Source organism: Penicillium brevicompactum (genome assembly GCF_028827555.1).
Source record: "Penicillium brevicompactum strain IBT 35665 chromosome Unknown utg000003l_segment0_segment0, whole genome shotgun sequence".
NCBI classification, from domain to species: domain Eukaryota; kingdom Fungi; phylum Ascomycota; class Eurotiomycetes; order Eurotiales; family Aspergillaceae; genus Penicillium; species Penicillium brevicompactum.
Genome location: NW_026623206.1, coordinates 3839241 through 3862540, shown reverse-complemented (window position 1 = coordinate 3862540; position 23300 = coordinate 3839241). Strand labels below are relative to the sequence as shown.

At 49.3% G+C, this 23300-nt stretch overlaps 4 protein-coding genes across 4 annotated transcripts; 3 read left to right on the top strand and 1 right to left on the bottom strand.

Annotated features, from left to right (window-relative positions):
* Positions 1-103: 103 nt before the first annotated feature.
* Positions 104-1119, top strand: N7506_005328 (uncharacterized protein; the record flags this gene model as incomplete). The annotated part of the gene is made up of 3 exons (XM_056954622.1): positions 104-381; positions 442-1031; positions 1106-1119. The coding sequence occupies 3 exons, from the start codon at positions 104-106 to the stop codon at positions 1117-1119; spliced, it is 882 nt and encodes a 293-aa protein (XP_056813511.1).
* Positions 1120-7571: 6452 nt separating this feature from the next.
* Positions 7572-9197, bottom strand: N7506_005327 (RING finger protein; the record flags this gene model as incomplete). The annotated part of the gene is made up of 2 exons (XM_056954621.1): positions 7572-8134; positions 8198-9197. The coding sequence occupies 2 exons, from the start codon at positions 9195-9197 to the stop codon at positions 7572-7574; spliced, it is 1563 nt and encodes a 520-aa protein (XP_056813510.1).
* A 450-nt stretch (positions 9198-9647) lies between these two features.
* N7506_005326 (uncharacterized protein) lies at positions 9648-10343 on the top strand (the record flags this gene model as incomplete). The annotated part of the gene is made up of 2 exons (XM_056954620.1): positions 9648-10054; positions 10118-10343. 2 exons carry the CDS (start codon positions 9648-9650, stop codon positions 10341-10343), a joined length of 633 nt encoding a protein of 210 aa, XP_056813509.1.
* A 996-nt stretch (positions 10344-11339) lies between these two features.
* Positions 11340-12767, top strand: N7506_005325 (uncharacterized protein; the record flags this gene model as incomplete). The annotated part of the gene is made up of 1 exon (XM_056954619.1): positions 11340-12767. The coding sequence occupies one exon, from the start codon at positions 11340-11342 to the stop codon at positions 12765-12767; it is 1428 nt and encodes a 475-aa protein (XP_056813508.1).
* Between the last annotated feature and the right edge of the window lie 10533 nt (positions 12768-23300).

The window sequence follows — 23300 nt, the reverse complement described above, 5'->3', positions numbered from 1 at the left end:
GTGAGCTCTTGCGTCCAGTGCACAGAAAATCCGGACCGACAAGCAGCCTTCGGAAACGTTTTATGAGGAGATTTTGAGTATCTGAGCTATATCTTGTGCGAAGATGTCCGATATCACGAGGGAAGATCTGATGCAAGTCCCGCTTGACCAGAAGCTTCAGTCGGAAGCGCAGTGGAGGGTCTGGATAGGCCATATCAAATCAGCGGCTGTTGCAGAAGATGTGTGGGATTACCTTGATCCTGAGAAGGCGGATGACGAAGTTCTGCAGGTGCCTGAGGCTCAGGAAGAGCCCTCGTTACCCCGGGATAACCGCCAGCGGGAGAGAGATATCATGGACCTAGAAGATGCGGAGCTCAAGAGATACACGTTCACTGTTCAAGCGTACGATCGCCGCGATCAGCGCAGACAGAGGTTATTAAAGACTATGTCACGATTAAACAGCCTCATCACCCGTTCGTTAGCCACGGATCATCACTACCTCGTCGTGGGCGAGGATTCACCGCGGAAGAAGTTGATGAAGCTATCCGAAACGTTTAAACCAAAGCCTCAGAATCGCCAGCAGCAACTTCGTCGTGCTTGGAGAGAGATGATCAGGCAGAGGCCTCAAGGGGATACTAACCACTGGTTGACCCAGTGGGTTAGCCTATTCGAAGAAGGCAAGATCGCGGGTATACCTGACTGCTCTAACGGAGACCATTTCGCGATACGAGACTTCTTGGACGCTATACAACCGGTTGATGATACTTGGTGCACAGCCTGGCGCGAAAAGCTCGCAGATCAGGAGAAATCTGTCACGTTTCATGAGGTTATAGCTAGCTACCGTAGCCGCCGGGGTGATCTCGCGATCTCCGGGGGACGGAAGCAGCCAAAGATAGCTCTGGCTTCGTTAAACGGTGAACCGGAGGCTAAGCCCGCGGAGAGGACCTACCGGAAGAAATGCCCGTGCGGTAACGCTCATCCTCAGCACCAGTACTCTACGTGCTTCTACCTCAATGAATCACTTCGACCGGAGGGCTGGAAGCCACGGGAGGGTACTCTTCAACGGATTCCTGAGTTTATCAAGCAGATGAGCCCTCAAGATCAAGAGAAGATCGCCAAAATACAGCAGAAGAAGGCTGAATCAGCTCACCTAGCTGGTACGGCACCGCCAGAGGGCCAGTCCCTAGCGTTCTTCGCTAACGATACTCGATCTATCGCTGCGTCAGAAGTGGACGATGAGCCACTCAAAGATAGCTGGATTCTTGATACCGGAGCCACCTGTCATATCTGCAACGATCTCGAGCAGTTCTTGACATACATGCCGCGAGAAAGCACCGTCAAGACCGGTCAAACAGTGACACCGATGATAGGCTATGGGCAGGTCAGGATCACCGGGAAACACCCTCGTACAGGCACTACGGTGTCTGTCACCCTAGACAACGTGTGGTACTCGCCCGGCTTCCATACAAGCTTGATCTCACTCTCTGTGATTGAGGATAAGGGCTTCTGCTTTAAATCTGATGAAAGAGCGATATTCAAAGCCAATGAAGCTGTTCTTAAGGTAGAGAGACATCACGGCCTATACACAGTCATCTACAACCCGAACCACCGAGCAGCGTTTTCCGTACGGCATTCGGAGAAGCCTCACCTCTCAGCAGCTTCAGCGAGGCGCTGGCATCGTCGGTTGGGCCACGCCTTTGACCAGAAGATTGAGAAGCTGCCGGAGATGGTTGATGGGGTCAAAATTGATAGAATCTGCGAAGATAATCATCACGATAATCCCGAGAAATGCGAAGTCTGTCAGCTAACAAAGTCTAAACGCCAAATCTCTCGAAGGACAACTGGCACACCGTACGGCAAGTATGGTCGTATCCACTTCGATCTCGTTCAAATTGACCCAGGGTATAACGGAGATCGCTGGATGACACACTTCTACCTCGAAGGCGTACGCCTCCACGCGGCCTATACCCATGAGAAGAAGAACGGCTGTCAAGATGCGGTTAGTCAGTTCGTCGCACTAGCTAAGAAGCAGTGGAATCTTCCGATACGTGCCTTCCGATATGATAACGAACGCTCTGCTGGGCGTACGGTGGAAGATTTCTTGTCAAATGAAGGCTTTATCATTGAGCATAGTGTAGTGGGCACCCCGGAACAGAACGGCTTCGCGGAGCGATCTGGGGGGGGTGATAATCACCGTGGCTCGTACTCTAATAGCCGATGCAGGCCTCCCTAAGAATCTATGGCCTGAAGCTGTTAGAGCTGCTGTATGGATCATCAACAGATCGCCCACGAAGCTACCAGACGGCCGGTGGATAGTCCCTTACCAAGAGGCATTCTTCAATCAGCCACAACAGCGTGTCAACCTCGCAAACTTGAGGATCTTCGGTTGCCGAGCGTACGTGCGGAAGCAGGCTATTCCGAACGCCGCGAAGATGGAGCCACGCGCCGAGATAGGCTATCTCGTTGGCTATGAAGCCTCGAACATCTGGAGGGTGTGGTTTCCCCGCAGAGAAGCTGTACGATCAGTGCGAGATGTTGTTTTTGATGAGAACGTGTTCTTCAATGCTCGAGAGCTAGAGAAGGAGCCGGTCCGCGATATATTGGAGACCATGCCATGGGCTATTGGAGACGAGGATACTGACCAGGGCACCACTGAAATAAGCCTGGATATACCTCAACCAGTTGGAAACATCGCGGACTCACAGGGAACAGAGCCACAGAGCTTGACTAAGCCTTCCAAAGAGAAAATAGCCCCTTCGCAGCCAGCGGAGCCTCAGCAGATGATATCACCGTCGCCCACGCCGTCCGTTCAGCCAGTGCAGACCTCAAATCCTCGCACGGCACCAGAATCAATCCCAGGAGCCTTCCCGGCACCACCAGACCATGATTCTCAAGATCAACTCGCTGAACAGCTTCAGAGAGAGCTCTCGGCAGCCACACTTACCCGAGAGACTCGTACTGCGCCCAGGGATATAGTGGGAGATGTTTCGTCTCGCAACATCGTGTCGGGCTCACGCAAGCGAAGATCTAGAGATATCAGCAATTTAGCCTTCTCAGCGGACGACGAGGAAAATGAAGAGGGGGTACTCGCTGCCTTTGCAACCGGCCTCAATGGATCTCATTCACATACAAGAACACACCGCGATGAGCTACCTTCGGAGCCTCAGAATTGGCGAGAGATGATGAATCATCCATTCAACGAAGGCTTCTTAGCAGCTGCTGGCCTCGAGGTCAAAACAATTGAACGGAAGGGCACTTTTGAGGTCATACAGCGTCCGAACGACCGCAGCGTGCAGGTGCTCCCACTAAAGTGGGTCTTTAACTATAAGTTCGATAGTGATGGATATCTGGTGAAGCTGAAGGCGAGAATCTGTGTCCGAGGAGATCTTCAGAAGCTTTCTACGGAAGAAAAGTATTCAGCTACCCTCGCTGCCCGTACGGCCCGCGCCGTTCTCGCTCTGGTCGCTGCGTTTGACCTCGATACACACCAATTTGATGCTGTCAACGCCTTCCTTAACAGCACACTGGATGAAACAGTGATAACGGAGATGCCCGAGGGGTTTAGGCAGTCTGGATATTGCTGGAAGCTCCTCAGAGCTCTCTACGGCCTACGGAAATCCCCAAGGCTCTGGCAACGTGAGGCCACAAAGGTCTTGACTAAGCTAGGTCTCACAGTCGTTCAAGAAGATCTTTGTCTCTTCGCATCGGACGGCATCATCGTATTCTTCTATGTAGACGATATAATCATCGTCAATCACCCATCTCAGCGCCAGCGCGCGGCTGAGATCAAAGAGAAACTTAACAGCACATGGGAATTGAGAGACATGGGCGAAGCTGCGTGGTTCCTAGGGATCCGTATTGTCCGTGACAGACAGCAGATGGCCCTCTGGCTCTGTCAGGACTCATACATCTCCTCTATGGCAAGCAGATATCACCTGACCACCCATCGTCGCTTTGATACACCCCAGGCACCAGCTACGTTGAAGCCGTACGCTGGGCAGGCCACAAAGGAACAAATTCATGAGTACCAGGAGAAGGTGGGTTCCACACAGTATGCTACTACCATCACACGGCCAGATGCAGCCAAAGCCACCTCCACGTTAGCTCAGTTCCTCACGAACCCGGGACCGGAGCATCTCGAAGCGATCAACCGCGTGATATCCTACTTATACCACACACGTTTCCTCGCTCTCACCTATCGGCCGCGCCGATCCGATGATGATGAAGCCGTCACTTTCTTTAGTGATGCCTCGTTCGCCGATAACCCGGATCGGAAGAGCTCGGAGGGATATCTCTGCACAATCTTTGGCGGACCTGTTGACTGGAGGGCTGGTAAACAGCGTACGGTGACCACTAGTACTACCGAAGCGGAGCTGCTAGCGATCTCCGAGGCTGCGAGGACCATGAGCATGTGGAAACGTCTCTTTGAAGCTATTCGCTTTGATCCAAAGCACGAACTTGCTATCCGGTGCGATAACCAACAGACGATTCGGCTTCTCATCAAGGAAGCTCCTCAGCTGCGGACAAAGCTACGTCACGTTGATATCCACCACCATTGGCTCCGTCAGGAGGTCCAAGCAGGCAGGATTCTCATCAGATGGACCGAAACGAAAAGTATGGCTGCGGACGGACTCACTAAGCTACTGCCGCGCCAGAAGCACACAGAATTTATCCAATTGATGGGCATGGAGGATATTGGAAATCTGCTAGATTAGCAGAGGTTGTTGGGAATTGTGCAAACGCTGAGGGGGTGTGACGAACTGAGAGAGTGGTCAAATACCACTAGGACCCTTTGGGACGCTTATTCATCGATCACCCAATTCCCACTAGTATTTGTACGGTATTCCGGGCAGATTCGGAAGGACGGTGTTGTAACACGCCGAAGCTTATTTGTATAGACCCCTGAGATCGTTCAACCGATCTTTAAACACCTACAATCAATCACCTGATTCTATTGGACATGTTCAGTACCAGCCAGTACATCAATTCCTCATCCTGACATAAAGTAATAGCTCGAATCAGGCGCGGGTCACCAGAAGGGCTTTTTGCGGGGTTGAAATGATACTGCAGAGCAAGACTTTGGGTTGCGTCCATTGTGGCGCTGACGAGTTGGTGGAAGCTCTCAAAACACTTGGAATAAAAATTGTTCTCAAGCCCCTGCTGACTATGTTGTTGCATTCGTTCGGCCTTTAACTCCAAAATCGACATTTGGGGTTGTGTTTTGCATTTTCTCAGTCGCGGCCGTGTGGTTTCCAAGGCCATAGTAGATCCACGAGCCATAGAGATTTGGTGGTCCAGTAGATTTATCTCAGGAAGAGATGGCTTGATTTGTAGGGTAGTTGATATGGTAGTCATAGGGATAGCATCTTTGGCCGTGTCGGTGGATCGACTGTAGATGCTTGAGGTGCGACCGCGAATTTGTTTTTGAAAAGGGTTCATCGGATATTGATCGCAGACTGACGTCTCAGGTCACTGAAACCGAGGTTGGGCTCGAGATTCGCAGGCTTTTTAAGAACGAAAGGTCTGTTTTATGGGCGAACGCAGTCGATTGGTGCTCTTGGGTACTTTCTCAACGGCTTTCCTCACATTCTCACCACCGTTGGCGGACCTCGAATTCTTAGTCGTAGACCAGCACCGGCAGAGCACCACGCCAGCCTGTTGATAATCCCAACGATGTTTCTAGGCGCCAATTGCACCGCCATTCTAATAGGTGGTATATTGGAGACGGCGCATGGTTCTTTGCCACCGAGTGACCTTCATGACGATTTCTTTTGCAACGCCCTACTCGCAATATCTAGATTTTTACAAACAAGGGCGGCCATCACGTGTGTGCATAGCGCAGAAGTACCGACACGGCATGTTGGAGTTTAGACTCAGACAGCCTAAGCATAATATTGATTTGTTTTGATTGTTCCCAACTGGTTTTATTGCCAGGGTAAACCAGAAAGGCAGAAAAGGGCGGGGAAAGCGGCAGACGAGACTGGGCACGGGCCCCGTCTTATTGGATGCCAGAGTTTCCTGGATTTCCCGTCTAGCCTAAATCGAATATTGCTTCTAACTGTTATCTTCCTAGAACACCAAATGAGAAATCCACACAGCTCACAGCCGCCGTCTTTTCTGCCCAACACTAGGCCCCAAGAAGTGGACTAGTCGCTTTGACCCACGATAGCAGTAACAAGATCTCCGTGGCGGCCAATCTAGGATTTGATGATCTGCACGTCCAAACTGAGCGTAAGCCTTCTGCTCATCGAGAAATTCTAGCGTCGATTTGGGGAAGCCGCCAATCTTTTCACGAAAAGTATCATTGGCAATCTCAATTGAGACTCTGTCCTCAAGGCTGGTGACCCGAAATGCAACGCGCTTTCTGAAATATCCACACAGTTGGCAAATGTCGACTGGATCTATGCTTCCCAAATCGTGGTCCTGACCAGACCGAAACCTGGCGCCGGGGAACTCGACAAGAACTCGCTGCAGGATGTCGGTAGGGTTCGGTCGTGAACAAAGAACAGATCCCTGACAATAAAAGGAAGCATTGCCCTGGACGGGAGACTCATCTAACTCAAAGAAAAACATGGCCGACGCAAGAATGCTCTTCACAAGCTCAGCTGGCACTGCAAAGTCCATATTCGACATTTCTTCCAGCGAGCACGTATCGTCTAATGCTGGCAGTGTACCATCGATGGCCTGGTCCAGCCGGAAAATATCGGGTGTCGACGAATGGGGAAGATAATTGAGAGCTTCCAAAAACCCTTGCTTTCCATCCATAGAGGGAGAAGACATCATGGCCCGAAACAGTTGGGGAAGAGCACCCTCCCGAATGCGATCAAGAAAACCAGTTGAATCGCTGGGACTAGACGTGGAGAATCCTGTTCCGACAGATAGGAGAAGGTCGTGCCTTTTCGCCATGGGCCAGATGATGCCCGACTCTCGCAAAACAATGGCTACCGGATTGTTCGCCCGGACCCCACCATCTTGCAAGAGACCAAGGCCTGGCAGAGTTTTGGTTTGGAAGTAACTAGAGAGTGTCAGCGCGATATTATGTCTCATGGTGTCTGAACTCACAAGGGTGCTGCAACACTGCATATAGCTCTGTCAAAAGCTAATCGTTAGCAAAATCGGCTACTACTGTTCACATTGGGTGCACTCGGACGGTCGACTTACGCTTCCCATAGAAAAGGGTCCTCCCGGTCATCATGTGGCGCCAAAAATTGATAGGCGGTATTTGCGGAACGTGGGCTTTTTCTTCGGTAGTTGGCCAATACGCAGGCTTTGCCATCGGAGGTACGACTTGCCACAATAGCGATCCGGCAACCCGCAGGGCTAGCCGTGGCAACATCGAACATGCGGCGAGATGGGCCAACGGCTGCTTTGAAAATTTGTGACAGCCCATCGGAATCATAAAGACCATCTGTGATCAAGTTGAACGCCGAGGCAAGCCACCGAATACAGCGAGGAACTGGGCTATTTGAGGAAGGACGAAAAATATTTCGCGCAAGGTCGGGGAATGCATTGAAACATTGCGTGACTGAAGATCGATTGAGAATGATGTCAATAGCGGATAGTGCGCCTGAATCGCCAGTTTTGTTAGTCTATCAACCATAATCATTCGGCCAGTGGTCGTACGTACCTACACTAGTTCCAGTGCACAGATCTGGTAGAGATGCGATCGGAACACCAATGCGCCTTTCTAAAGCTTGTAGAAGGCCTAGTTGAATCAGACCGCGCACTCCACCGCCATCTAAACTGAGAATCACCGGATGCTTAGTTGGAGGTAGTTGGCGGACAGTGACGTTGGACCTCTCGTCGCAGATAGGGCATTGAGCGACCTCGAAATGATACTCCCCAAGCGAACTTGGATTTCCGAAGATCACGATGCAGGTGTCACATATTGCATGTTTGCAGGGAAGCATATGCTCCGGGGGTCGACACAGACAGACCAAGCAAGTAGTGGTGGAACGAAGACCACCCCACCGGCGATACAAGCGATGCAACGTCTCCTTTCGAATGGCTGCTGAAGTCCTCACAGCACTCAACTGCCAGAAATATTGCACGAAGCGGAATGAAACGCCAGCAATATGGCTCTGGAACCTTTCGTCCCAGATGCCGAGACATAATTTCTCATAAAGCGCGGCGAACACCAAGGTGGGCGAGAAACCTGAGAAATTCAGCTTTTAAGTCGAGACATGAAAGTGCGAGTAGAAAGAAAATTCGAACTTACCATGCATTCCAGGGGGGTAGGCATCCATTAAGAAAGCCGTAGCTACAAGATCATCAAAGTCCTCCTTTGAGCAGCTAACGGATGTTTTATGTTGAGTGACCTTTCGAAGACAATCGGCCATCGTGTCATTTCTCGTATAGTCACTTCGGGCTCTTGCCAAAAGATCAAATGGCGGTGCATCCAGGAGCCGTTGGTGGCTTTGTACATGGGTGTTCCAGAAAGCACAGAGGTGAATTGCTGAGAACCGCCGACAAGCTGATAGTTGCTCGGCCTGGACTATACCTAGTTGCTTGAGGATCAAGCTTTGCAGTGGTGCAAAAGCGACGCTGTCTGAAAGCCCGCTACGTGGACTGAGATCGAGAATCGTGACTGTCCCGGTCTTGATCATCTTTTGGAGCTGTGCGTATTCTTGTGTGAAGGCTTTTGTTGTATGCTTGCCGTTGGTCAAGACAATGACTATCTGCGTGGGAGCCGGAATACCCTCGTCGCCAATAGTCAGCTGTCGACGTGGTTGTTGGAGTAAGTTTCTTGCGGCCTGAATGTCAGCGGCGGAATCGAGGAACAAACACAGGATCTGGGTCCATGGTAAAACAAGTTCCCTCTTCACTTCTTGTTGTAGCCTTGCAGGGGGCAACAGCCCTTCTGCGCCCGTTATAGAGAAGCTTCGATGCTTTGTCGTTGAGTGCTTGAGCCATTTCGAGTCGCCCAAGCTGTGCTCCAGGCATAAACTGCTTTCAGCAAACAATATAGGGCTCTGTGTATGAGCGGTCTTGGTGCTGAGATGAAGACGAATCAAGCCTGCGGGGCCTTTGCGTGTGATGTTGTTGTATGGAAACAGAGCCCGCAAAGCTTTCATGCGGTTTGAACTACCGGTAAAATACAGCAGAGATGGATATTGACATTTTGGATAGGGTAATTCCTGCACGAGTTCTCCCAAGCGGTTGGTATCCACCAAGTTCCATACTTCATTCTCGCTGACGAGATCAAGCCAAGCAGCCATTAGATGGAGTGGGAGATCTAAAAAGAAAGAGGTCTGCTGGAGGCTTTATATTCGGGGACTTGTCTGAAATTGACAAGAGGCGCTTCAAAGTGTCGCTGGGCCCTCAACTTGGAACTGGCGTGGTATTTTCTCGTCTCAGAATTTGATGTCAAGCGAAAACATTTGGGCGCCAGGTTTCTTCTTCGTGTGTATCTGCAAGTTGCGGTCGTTTGAATCAAGTTTGCAACAAATGTCACTTTCTGTCAGACTCACCGCGAGACAAAGCTGCGGCTTCCTCTATATTAGAATGGTAGCAACCTTGCACTACTGACTATATAATGCATTCTAAAGCCCTTTCTTACTTTGTGGCCTCTTCGTGATAGTCCCTAACATTCCTCGGCTATTACCTCTGTGGGCAACCATCTAAGTATGACAGGTAAAATGGGATCAGAAAGGATTGCCCTTCCTGCAATGAAGTCTGCGCTTGTTCCATTCCGCCCAGCTGAAAATGTGACGCCTGCGCTGTCTAGAGCCAGCCAGATCGACGACCCTATTGAGACCACTTATGTCAGAATGCTCAGGGAAGAGGCAGAAATGGACATCAGCTTCAATATCACGGTCGGTGTGGCTAATTGGGCACTGCTGGCCAGTTATCTCGTCATCCCCGGCACGTTCAATTCACTGCAAACTTCAAACCAGGTCGAAAAGGCTTTGCAAGTCAACAAAGCCGGTCGTACCGTGCTGCATACCATCCAGAATCCTCCATTACTCGGGATTGCGTGCCTTCTTCTTGTGAGTGGCGTTGGAGCTCTCATGTGGCTGATGCACTTCCCAAAGCTCAGGGGAAATTACCTATGGCTGATCAATAAACTCTTTGTGTAAGTGAGCAACGCCGTGAGACAGATTTGGAGAGCGCGGGCTCAAGACTAAAACCGAACTAGGCCTCTATGCTTGAATGCTGCCGCCGGGTTGCTGACCACTGTCATCAACGTGTGTACGTCTCAAGGTGGAGACTGGTCGGTAATGGCAATTGTCACAACTGCTGTAACTGGAGCGACACTTTCTATCTGTTCAGCACTTCTGGCGATCTACAAATTCTACAAGTTGGAGGAGATTATAAAAGAAGATGAGTACATCAGGCGTTTTCGAGCTGCAATCTCAACGTGATGTCAAGATTTAAGACCGGAAAAGGACATGGTCATACGTACCACTGCTGGGTCGGTAATGGTGTTGTGTTTGTGTTGGTTTTCATATTGAGATCTTAATCCGTGCTTTTTGTTTAGTTCGAGAGTTCGATATTACCGTTCAGGTTCCCAAACAATATTGATCACACACCTGCGTCATGTAAATTGTACTAACGCGAGCCCGAATGCTAGAAATCCTTGCGACTAAGTTTCAAAAGATGTTTTATAAATATAGTTACTTTGAGTACCCAATAGGCTGAGGATCGAAGAAAGGCCCCTCTCAGACGCCATCCTTGCCCAGGAAATCTTAAAAATGGAACAAATTGTCGGGCATGGTCTTGATCCCGCGTGTGTAGCAGTGTATTGCATACAAGACAGATTTTGGGCTTGAAACTGACTTCTTGGCACTATAAAATTTCTCAAATTGAGACCGGCCCATTGAATGAGTTCTGGAGGTCAACGCATTTGCATGCATTGGTCAAAAGCCTAGCGACAGTCGTCGCAATTAAATCACTCTGAGGAGCTCTTCTGCTTTATTGCTTACAAGTTGGTCTCTTATCCTTCCTCATGAAATAGCTGGCCTTACTCGTTATTTTGCTGGAGAGGAAAAATCTCTCCCAAGGTAAAGATCCACAAGGGATTTCCGCACAAAAAAAGTGATCATACTCAAAGCCAAGGCTCCAGAACCCGCCAGCAACTTATGGAGTTCATATTCCCACGAATTCCCTTGTCTCTTTATTCCGAGGTAAATTTCAACGAGCTAGAGTGTAGCTAAGTTGATGCTCAGTTGCTCTGATTGAAAGTTGAGCAAAATCATATAAACTTGAGGTGCACGCATTTCCTTAAAATTCAGTCTCAAATAATCCGGTCACGCGTTTTAATTTAGACATCGCTTGATGACTCAAAATGCATAAATACCCGCTATCGACCGCTTGAATGTTTTGCTGTTCGCAGAGAACATCGCGGTTGGCCTTTCAATATGGCACCAAATAATGGTGGAGTTACTAAAAACTCTACCCCCAAGGCCAATAAATCTCACCTCCCTGAAATGGAGCAACTAGCAAACAATAATTTGATCTCTTCGCAAAAGATCGATAGTGCAGCTGCACAAGCGTCTATTTCGCAAGGGCGTCACCCAACACACAACTCGTCAGACGCACACGATGGTGGTCAGCTTGGCGACAGTGGCCCGATTGACCAAGCCAACTCTTCGCCGCCACCGAGCGGCTCAGTGGTGGAGTCTATCGAGAGAGATGACACCCCGATGCATGATGCTGGAACCGGGTCAAGCTCTAGTGGTCATGAACGCCCTCCTGCAACCGGAAATCCACAGAATCAAGATGATTTGTCTCCCAGTTCCCGAGGTACCATCGTGCCCAAAGAGCCAGAGCTTCTAGCCACCCTTGATCCCTCCAATGATGAGGAAGAAAGCGACGCGCTCGTAGATGGATGGGGAACCCTGCGAGGATCAAGCTTTGTCATTCTCCAGTACGGGCCTCGCCATGGAGCCAGATACAAATTCAAATACCGACATGGATATACCAATGCATTCATGAATAGCATGTCTGAATCGTCTCTGCGGATCTCCCGGATCAAAGTTAGTCCAAGGAGCAAAGTCTGGCGGTATACCAAGAATAATGTTGTCGGGATCTACGGGATTGCCTCGGAGGAAAGAAAGAATCCAAATAAAAAATACAAGTCTGATCCCTGTACTTGGTTGAAGATTAAATGGAAGGACCTGAAGTCAGAGGATACCGACAAAATGCAAGATTCCTGTTCTTGGATTCCCAGATCCGATTTCATTCGCTTCTGCAATGGCAAGCGCGCTGCAGATGCAAAGATCAAAGAGGTCTGGGACAAACAAGAAGAACGCTATCAACGTGTGCTCCAGAGTGACACTGGAAGAGGCTCTGAAGATCGGTCTCCCTCCCCTTGCCCATTGGGGTCAGCAGCGAGGCAATCACTTCCGCGAGAGCAAACACGACGTCTCAGTTCACCTGCAACTCAATTCGTATCTGCGGGCCAATATGAAATTCCCCCTTCCACTGCACAATTGCGTCCAAGACAGGGGTCGTCAACCAACCCAATCAACCTTGATGGAGATGAGGCACCTCAGAATCCAGTTTCCTCCGGCGCTGCTTTGAACTCGAACACCAACGCCGTGCAGAACAAGTCCAACCTCGCAATTGGCCAAAGAGCCATACGTACAGAAGCGGAATTCATTGCAGAAAGGGAGAAAGACGAGGGATGGCATGATCTAGACGATATCCAGAGAGAAACTCGCCTTACGGTGGCGAAAGCCATGTATGACCTGTACCGGGACACAATCGCCCAGAATATGCAATCCCAAAGCTCGGTCAATACCCCAATTGGCGAGCGACCAGGAGTAGCCGTCGCCGCCCATTGATGCCCTGATTTCATCTAGATTGCTAACGTTGAATTGGGCGTTTTGATTTACCAGTTCGATAAATTGATACATAGATCAACAGATAGACCGATAGATAGCTTTCTTTTAATTCAAATTGAAACAGATTTGTTTCCTTGTTTCTTCTCATGTGGTGTCAACATTCAAAACAGATTACGCGAAAAGAAATGATCAGGTGTATCTCGTCTCCAGAAAGTCTCGAGTTGTTTGGTTCTTGATGTTGTATTTACAATATATCTATACTGCTACTCGGTGACGAATTTAACTTAACCGTTATATATGAAAATATGAGGAATGGAGTAAAAGCTTACACAACGGGATGTAATAAGCTTTCACGGGTGATATGAATCTGCTATTCTTGTACGAAAGGCCGGTGTGATTGTACTCGAGGAGTGACCGACTCAATTCCCCAAGGTAAGGGGTTTTGAGACACAACGAGCAAATAGTACGATAACAAAAGCACTAAGGAACTAACAGCCCGTAAGAGGACATGGCAACATGAGAGAGCGAAGTAAAGATGGTGAAGATGGTGAAGATGGTGAAGATGGTGAAGATGGTGAAGATGGTGAAGATGGTGATAATGTTAATGTGACCAGCTTCGAGAGATAATGCACAGCATAGTACGTAGGGTTATAATAAGCTCGACACCTTGAATGTATACCGGAGGTATGCAAAAAAAAGTCTAGTTCGAGGAATCATGTTCAACGCAATGATATAGCCTACGGTTGATGTCCACGTGCAAGGGAAAACGGTAGTTCTAGCAGTTTCCTCTCATGTCATTCAGAGTTCAAGACATAACTGAGCTAAAACGACCACATAAATATGAGTTCATTCCCCGCTCGAGTCCTCAATCTTATTCTCTTGAAAAACTTTTGGCCCCCCAATTTCACGACTACCTGAAAAAAGATTACCTTCCCGATGATAGCCAGCTTAAGGTAAAACCCCCAGGAGGATTTTATTTCCACCCATATCATTGACAGTTGAGATAATGTCTAGTTGGGAGAGCTGTACGTGTGCCATTGGGAGGCAGAATTAGATTCATCGGATGCTACATACTTTTCGGCTAACGTCACATACACAAGCGGATTAAGTACATTGATTCATGCGCATTGCAGTGCTATTTTGCAAGATCGACAAGTTTTAACATTGAAATTTTATAGGCGACTCTGAGAGCGACCCTTTTACCAAGATTTGGATCGGAAACAAATGGCGACCACTCAAACCCCGAACACAACAGGAACGATAGCCTGGAACGATGCCTTCGTGCCATTGACCTTGATCATCCCAACATTCACTCTGCCAACGGCTAGCACTGTGGAGGCCATGACAGTGTCCGACTTGCCTGCTGCTACACAGCTAAAGCCTACGAGAGCTGCTGAAGCGTCAGGAAATGCGCCATCTTTAGTGACAGTTCGTGGACTGGGCTTTTATTATTTGGTTTTTCTTACCGCGATGATCATTTCTCAAAGTCTATGATTCATCAGTCTGCAGGAAAGGATCATACCGGTGAAGATCATTGCGATATTTGATGCGAAAGATGACATGCTTTATCAACTGAATCAGAGTGCCTATGGAAAAAAACGTGCAACGCTGTAGGAAAAGCCAGAGTCCATTTGAGCGTCCAAACGTATTTTTATCTTATTCGAAAACCAAGAGCATAGAATTTGTCTTGGTGATATTCAGACTTTCGAAAAACGTCCACTCTGCCGTAGGCAACAAACTTTTAGCAAGGTCGGCTTTTTGCATTTCCTCCTGAAAGTCCAGATTGGGCGTGCCCTGCAGCTTTAATGGCATCGCTACCCGCCATCGCACCTGCCCTGCTGTTCCGTCCTTGTATTGTACCTCAAAATCCATGCAAGGGTCGCTCCACGTTGTTGAAGCAAGGTAGCTGCCACAGTATCTGACAAACTGTGCGACGAGACCATACGTATTAGAAGATAGCATTGGTGGCTAGGAAAGTGGTTAGCAGACCTCTAGCCTTGAATACGTAAGCAGAAACTACCTGTGGATGACGGCCCAGAACTTTCATGGCACGATCTGTCTGCTTGGCCAACACTAGCTCCTTGAATCCATTCAGGACGAGCAATTGAGCTCTTTGTTGCATCACCAGGTACGACAGCTTGTCAGCCTCACGCGAGTACGCATCGACATCCGCCATCAAGCTAAGGTTCTCTTTGGCTCGATTGCGACGCCTTTGTGATGCCAGAGCCTGGTGCTTCCGTTTATATGCTGCGGCGCGTGAACCGGAGTTTTCCCATCTGAAAGGAATTCCCTTCACACTGGCGGAGGTAGCTGGCTTCTCCTCTTCGAGATCGACGCTCCGGGTCACAATGGCTGCTTCTGTAGATTGTGGTGGCGCAGCGGTCGTTTGCTGCCTTCCGCCATCTTCTGGGGGCAACAGCAAGTCTTTAATCGATCTGTCAAATGTTAGCTTGGACCTGTTCTCATCATATGAAAACTCACAGTGCTCGAGGGAAACGCTCAGAAGTCATCTTGGAGATCTCGGGTTGATACTGAGAGCATGAGATCAATCGGCTCAAACGGAAAAGGGTACTATTTATGTCAAAATTGACAGATTTACTGTAGGCTGGGCATAGCTCATAACGCTCCCTGTGTTTCATGGTTTGAGCCCCACAAGTGATCCTAGGAATTGAGGAGGCTGTGTCGTCATTTTTCAACAACATATTCTCCCTGCCTTCGCATTAGAAACATATATGCCCATACTATAACAGCCCGCGAGACGGTAAAGGACGCCGGTAAAGTCATACATGAACTAAGTATCTGACGCAGTGGTTCTATTCTTTTCCAATAGCATGCCCGTGAAAGAAGGATGATTTTTAGCAAGTTAGGGACCCCTTTTCTTATTGCTCCTAGGATATACAGGGCCGTTCATAGAATGGTTGTTTTACCGAGTGGGATACTTCACTATACACGCTAGTCTATCAGCATCGTTTAGTACAGCGCTCGGAATCCTTTTCTCTCCCTTGACGCAATACAATTTGGGCTTATTTGCAGCTCGTATTAAACATGGCCAGGAGAAATGCCAATCCTACTGGGTTTGCCTTTGTTTAAAAATGCTTTGACAAAGAGCATAATCCTTTATCTGAGAGCAATTTGTGCGATAGTTCGAGCACCACAATAGAGTGAGGGCTGGTGAGGTCGGAGAAAAAGCATTCCAGAGCTGTTTTCTGATGCAAAGCAACCTGCCAAGCGAAAGCGTTGAAAGTTCAACTAATTGTGATGGAAATAGATCATCAAGAGTTCACCATAAGCTGTTAATTTGCAAGATATCACTTTTCAGTTGCAGTGACGTAGTAATATGATGTCGTAAACAAGTGCCATCGTGATGAGGGCTAAAGGGGCATGTAGAAATCAAGGTTTGGCGATATAAAATCCAGTGTAATTCCCACTGCCCCTTTCCACAAGTCGCCAAAATCCCACACAAGGATGAAGGACAATCGGGTCAGCCCTAGTCGGCCTCCGACTTTGTGGGTTGATCAATCTGCTTTCTTCCAGGAGCACCCGAGTTCAAAACCAATTGCTTCTCCGGATATTCAACCCTCGCCGAGTCAGAAAATGACTGCCGCCGCAATCGCCCTCAGTTTGAAGAAATCACTCCCGGATCGCCCAAAGCGAAAGATCCCACAGCTGAACCAAAACCCATGGAATACTTTCGAACCTGTTGCTGCATCATCGCAAGATCGGTCTCTGATCTTTGCCCGACACAAGACGATGAAAGCAGAGTTGGTGCATATCCAAGAACTCAAGCAACAGTTCTCGCCCGCTACAGGATTCCTAGAACTGATGGAACAAATCTCTCATCCAAGTTTCTTGAGGCTATTCGAGAGTTACCATCAGGATGCATCCTGCACGTTGGTCTGGGAGCCAACGGAAGTGTCGGTCAGCCAGATCTTAGCCTCCAGCTGCTCAATTACCAACGATGAACTGCTTGGAATTATCAAACCGGTGAGTCAAACACAAGAATCTTGCAGATGCTGCTGCAGCTAACTCAGAATAGGTATTGGAAGGAATAGAATATCTGCGCGGGCTTGGGAGAGCACTCGCTACCCTGGGCCCGGAAACAATCCTGCTTACACAGTCTGGTAATGTCAAGATCAGTAAGGTATTCGCTTATATGATGGTAATTTACGAAGGCTAGCTTTCCCTAGCTGGCGTCGAGAATAGCTGCCAGATCCATGAATCAGAAATGAATCCTGCGACAATGAAATTATGCGCTCTAGCTGATGTTGTCACCAAATTGATGCTGAGGAATCCTACCTACGAATGGGAACCCGAGATCAAAGATTTGCCTTGCCAGCTGGAAAGTACACCCGTTGACGAACTCTTGCAGGTCAGTTCATTCTTCCGTCTCACCAGATTCTCAGCTAATGTGACAGAATACCATCTTTACCCGAGCAACATGCGAAGGGGAGTTGAAGCTGTTGGTCAGTGTAGCTAACAAGACTGCGTATCACGGTATCAAATCTTACTATTCTCGTTGCTGAACGGTGAACTCATTGGTGTTGGTGTGGTTCTTTGCTTGAAGGCCTATCCAGAAAATTCTCGCGATTCTGTCTTTCATCTTTGCTGCGCGGATAATATGTGTGTGGTACAGAAGGAAGGTAGGAGGGGGATTATATAGACAAATCACGGTACCGCAGGTGGCTGGTAACAATCGCGTTTTGACGCGAAAGCCTTGTCCTAGGTTCGAAATAGCTCCTGTACTAGTCCACAGATGCTCGCTTAACTTCTGGCCCGTTTTTCAAATCAATCATTGCTTATATGCCCAACCGCTATTAGTCTATAGGTGTTTATCTGTCGCCGTTTATCTGCCGCCTATTGGGGTAGCATTTTGTGTAACATGAGGAGTGGGATATCAACATTTCATTAATCAGCTTGGCCCTACCATTCGAGCAAAATGCTATCATTTTTTGGCACAACGTGTTGCAGGAACAAGAATGCTGAGACGAAATTTAGAGGGACTTTAACGAAAAGCATATTATAGAATATACGTAGACTTGGATTCTGACGACGGGAGCTACTTATGTGAATATTGTGCTTTGCAGGCGATCTTGATCGAGCTAGATGATTGGAATTCTTCAGTCTATATAGCTCAAAGCTGCAAGACTCCATCGTTCAGCTAGTTATGAGACTCACTGCCCTGGCAGCCACACGAACAAGACGTCGAGTGGGAATTTTCAGTCATGGAATCTGCCGCGCCGGTGTCGGCTGGATGGTTGATTGGAATTGGACTGAATGTAGGATTCCCGCTGCATACCGGTTCGCTCTCTTGCGGGCGATTGTTGCGGTCGCCATTATATTCAACACTACTTCCAGGCCAAGGAAATCGGATGTCTACATTCTCTCTGGTCATGCAACCGTTGATATTGGCGACGAACATAGGAGGGAAAGCAGGCGATTGTTTGGGCGTGTTGTCGAACGCATTCGAGGGTGAGCCATTAGCCACAGTGATGGGTGCGCAGTTCATGTACATCTCACGATTGCCGATACGATTGAACCACGTCCAGGCCAAGGTGTATTTCCCGGGCTCAATTCCCTCGGGGATCGCGAAGTAGAGTTGAAGGGAATGGTCCGACGTGGCATCACCAGGAAGATGGCCGGGTACATTTGCGGGGCATCCTCCTTCGTAGGACTTGATGACTTTCCATTCCGATCTCTTTGTCGGCTCACGATCAGTGGTGAGGCTCACCTGGCAAGACCCTCCACCATGGGTGGCGCTACCTAGAAGCTTGATGGTATTATTGTGCCCAGTCCAATAAGTCGATTCTTCTGTCGGGGCTTGAAAGGCGCCTGGTTGTAGCTTGCAAGGAAAATCACTACCATCTGCAGCCAGTGGCGAGTTATCAAGTTCTTTTTCAATAGGTCTGTAGGGCTGGGGTGAAATCATTTTCAAGTGGCCATAGACCGGCGAAAATACAAATGCCTGCAGCAGCAGGTGCCATTTCACAAATATCATAGCAGGAGGCGAGATGGTCTTCTGCAATGAAGGCAAGTCTCGATTTCAGTTAGCTGAAGACTATAAGAGGATTGAATACGTTTTATACATAGGCAAAGTGTGCATGCACTGAAACGACACTTGAACTGCCGTGGCTGCCACGGATATTTGAGTCCACCAGAAAGTCACATTATGACCTAGTTCTGCTAGTCTTACGCCTCAAGATGTGCTGCCGCCAATAATGTCGAAAACTTGGTTTTCAAGTACATGTGGTTGTATTCGTTGAAAGGTAGCGGTGAGCCAACTGTACAGTACTAAAAGAGGTATCGCATTGCCTACAGTGAAGTGGAGGCCCTCATTCAAGTGAGTCGCGATAACTCACCAGTCCTTATAGGATCTGAGACCAGTTCAACAATACGTCCATGCCCTAGTTTTCGCTTACACTGCGAACGCTACTGCCCTACTGCCCTTGAGTCCCCGTTTCACATAAGTGCAGGGTTCGCTATGGACCACCATTTATCTATCAAGTCACTACTGCCAATCTCGAGTTTTTATCGACTATCTGATTGTTTTTTGATCTTATCTTTCCACTTCTTATCTGCTGGCAGAACTAGCCACAGGCGACAATATGGTCGCTTCGCAAAAATCGGAAACCAACCTAGCAGACGCAGTCAATCAAAAGGCGCGCAGGAGACGAAGGACACTTTTCAAAAAAGCGTCTGAGTATAGCTCAGAATGCGGTGCCGACATACATATTGTTCTTCGCATGAAGAAAACTGGGAAGATTTTCATTTTGACATCGAACACAAAAGATTGGCCTCTTTCCCAAAACCAACTAGTAAGTTTCTCTTTGTTATCCATTTCATCGCTATGTAGATACTAATTCGATTCCAAGATGTCTTATCATCCTACACCAATCCATACATCTCCAGACAGCCCATAGACGAAGCCGTGAAACTACCGCGTTGCCAACAAGTGTCGCTCTTGGTAATTCTTGGTATAAGGCGCCTCCCGAAGCGTCCAGTCGATCAGCTTGCAATCTTGATGGCTGCCAAAGCTATTTTCCCGTTATATATCTATGGATAGGATCAACCTCATGTCGACCAAAGGGAAATGCAATAAATTGGCTGTCTGACAAGGAAAACATTGTAGGAATCAATGGTACTCCACAGAATTTGGCAATCGCTCTTGAATAATCTAATAAGAACTGTCTTTCTCTAATTTAGAGCCTCTCCGGTACCCATATGTATCTTCTCAGACGCATGTAGTAGACATAAATTCAGGTCCGTAGCCTGGTGGTCGACCAGGCTACATCCGGTCGGCTGAACCAGACAGGACAGTTCCCAACATCGCTTGTAGGCAAGCTTGAGAGTGAATATTACAATTCTTGTTTCGTATGCTACTTCTGTCTCGCAGTCTTGTGTATTCTTTTTTGTTCAATCTCGTTCTCCGAAAACCTCACTGACCTATTGCTCCGACATATCGATACCGACCACAATCACATGGCGTGGGCAAGTCGGATTGCCTCTGAAAATATATAGCAGCTGTTCAGTCTGAAAGGACCTTAGATCAAAAGCTACGGCCGAGCTGTTGCTAGCTAGCTAGCACGGCTATACCTGGTCATGTGTCCACCCCCACCACCACCACCACCACCCGCACCTCCACTGCTCAGTCCACACGCCCAGCAAGACCCAGTCTTCATCTTTGCCAGAACGCTCAGACATCAAACTTTGGTGAAAATTCAGATAGACTCAGTTCCAGTGCCGGTAGAGATTCCGATGATCCAGTGGGATGGGTGCTTGGGTGGCTGTGGGGGAGGGTTCCTGAGTATGCAATGTCTCCAGGGGATATGATACTCTCGCTGGACAATTCCCGTGGCGCTGCCTGATGCCCATAGAGGCAGCCTGGTAGCAAACAATGGCGTGATATCTCTCCTGGGGCAACTGCAGTTTTCAATGCCATCTCTGGTCCCACAGTTGGCTGTGGAAGGCGGCTATTAAAGATATTCTGATCACTTGACTGGCCCCGCTCCGTGTAGCCACGCTTGCAGGTGCAGGGGAGAACTGCCAAGCTAAGACGGTTGAGCACAGAAAACTCCAACTTCAACTTGATGCTGTACACCACAGTCTTGAGGCTGACCTGAATATAGTGCAGCTTGAATTCTGCTAGAAGCAGAAGGATATCCAGGAGGACAACAAGGACGTTGATCCAAAACAGATGGATGATTGCGCTGCGGCTGTTGCGACCGCGGATTGTACTCATCAACTTGAAAGCACCAACCGCTTCGTAAATGTAGATACCACTGATGACGAGATCTTGTATGCAGAAGCCCGTCAATTGGATTCGGTCGAATACCGCCGCAGGGCGAGCGAAACGTTTATTGTTGTGATATGAGGCTGGTGCAGATCAGGAACCAAGCCGCACCGTCGGAATTAGCTCCGAAGTGTCTATACAGACGACCAAGTTGATTTCCAATCAACTTGGCTAATTGTTGTATATATAGGCTCATGTATCCCTCTGAGATAACAACTCAATTCATACCTCTGAACAACAACAGGTTATGAGCCCGAGAGCATAATCTCGGGTGCCGTCTCTACTCATCTGAGAATCATCTCATCAATCTTGATTATATGATCTACCCCGCTTTCGCAATCAATACTATGTCTGCTCTGGTCCATGACTCTCCTGACCGAGCCGTCACGGCCATCGAGCCTCTGACGGGAAGCGATAACTTCGCGACCTGGAAACGTCTCATGACCTCCTACCTGAAAGCCAGGCAGGTCTGGGATGTCGTGTCGGGCGACCTTCAGCGTCCCGACTGTCTATTCAAGTACGCCAAACCTATTACGGCGGACATCCACCCCTTGGTGGAGCCCCACCTCAATGGGGCGGTGAGGCAGCGAGCCATTGACGCGCGCCTCGAAGTGGAGGTCCAGGCATTCGAGCGCCACCGTGAATGGTCGCGCCGTGAAGCCGAGGCCTACCACACCATCTTCCGGTACCTGTCCCCCCACATCAGCATTCATGTCGCGGGACTAGAGACGTCCCGTGACCTCTGGAATGAACTTGAAGAACGGTACCGGCGAATGGAACTCGCCACCTTCTGCGAACTGTTTGCTCAACTTCGCGAGACAACCGGCGAACGATGCGCCAGTGCACGTGATTTTGTTGATCGCGTACGGCTGCTCGTACATCGATTGAATGCCATCGCTCCAGGATCAATCGGTGACAAGACTCATATTGCGATACTGCTTACGCAGATCGGACCGGAATACATCCTGGTTGTGGATGCGATCCAGAATGACAAGGATCCGGTCAACCCGACCACGATCGGAAATCGGCTGTCCAACGCCGAGCAGACGGTCCGACGAAAGGAGTCTCCCGTGCCCCCCGCAGGGAGTCCCAGGACCGTCAATAAATGCAGTGCAGAGAAATCCCAAGAAATGTACCTACTGCAGGAAGCGCGGCCATGTGGTCGAGGAGTGCTGGAAGAAACAGCGCGAAATACACCCGCCTAGGGACCATGCCCTGAAGGCTGAACGGAGTGCTTCCGGCTCACCAAGAAACAACATGCAAAATATACCGTCAAGCCAGAGAGAAGATCGGCAGGGCCCGCCGACTTCCAAGAGACCGAGGATCAATATCGTGAGGGCGAGGGTGACGACTCTCTATACCCACGCACCGCAACCCCGGTGGATCCTGGACTCGGCCGCCACCAGCCACATCTGCTGGGACCGGAGTTGCTTCAGCAGTCTGCGGCCCCACCGCGAGATGCTGGACACGGCGGGCGATCCAGTAGAAGCCGAAGGGATTGGTACGGTAAAGCTCACGCTCCGGGGGAAGTTCAACCAACCCCTGGTGTTAAAGAATGTATACTTCGCGCCACGCGTCGGGATGAACCTGATCAGCGTGCCGAAGCTGTTGCGAGACCGCTACTCGGTGGTGGCGCACCCGCAGAACGTCTTTGTGCAACGCCGAGGACGGACCGTGGGGACTGCCTACCATGCGGAGGAGGATCTGTTGATCCTGCGGTGCCATGTGAGCAAAAGATCCCGAGAGCGAGTCCAACTGGCGAGGGCGCCGACGACCTGTGGCCATGCAGATTCCCTGGAACCGCAGGCAGTGGCCATGGAAGTCGACGACCCTCAGGAGTCAAGTGACGCAGAATGCGCAGCGTCAACCTCTGAACTCAGTGGTGAAGCTGTGATACTCGAAGAAGATGCGTGCAAAGGAGTGGACCAGGCCTCCGAAGCGATGTGGCACGCTCGGATGGGACATCTGAACCGGGGAGACTTGAGGGTGGTCCTCCGGCAGACCGGCACTCCGTACCGACCGCTAACGCAGGCGCAGCTGCTGGCAACGCCGCAGTGCCCGGCGTGCATGTCGGGTAAGCAGCATCAGAAGAGGAACTCCCGTGCAAGACGGCCACGTCTGCATTCAACGAGAATCTTTGAAATGATCCATTCGGACATCATGGAGATGCCGATCGCCAAAGATGGCTCCAGGTACGTGATCACCTTTACTGACGATTATTCTCGTGGCTCGTGGGCATATGCCAT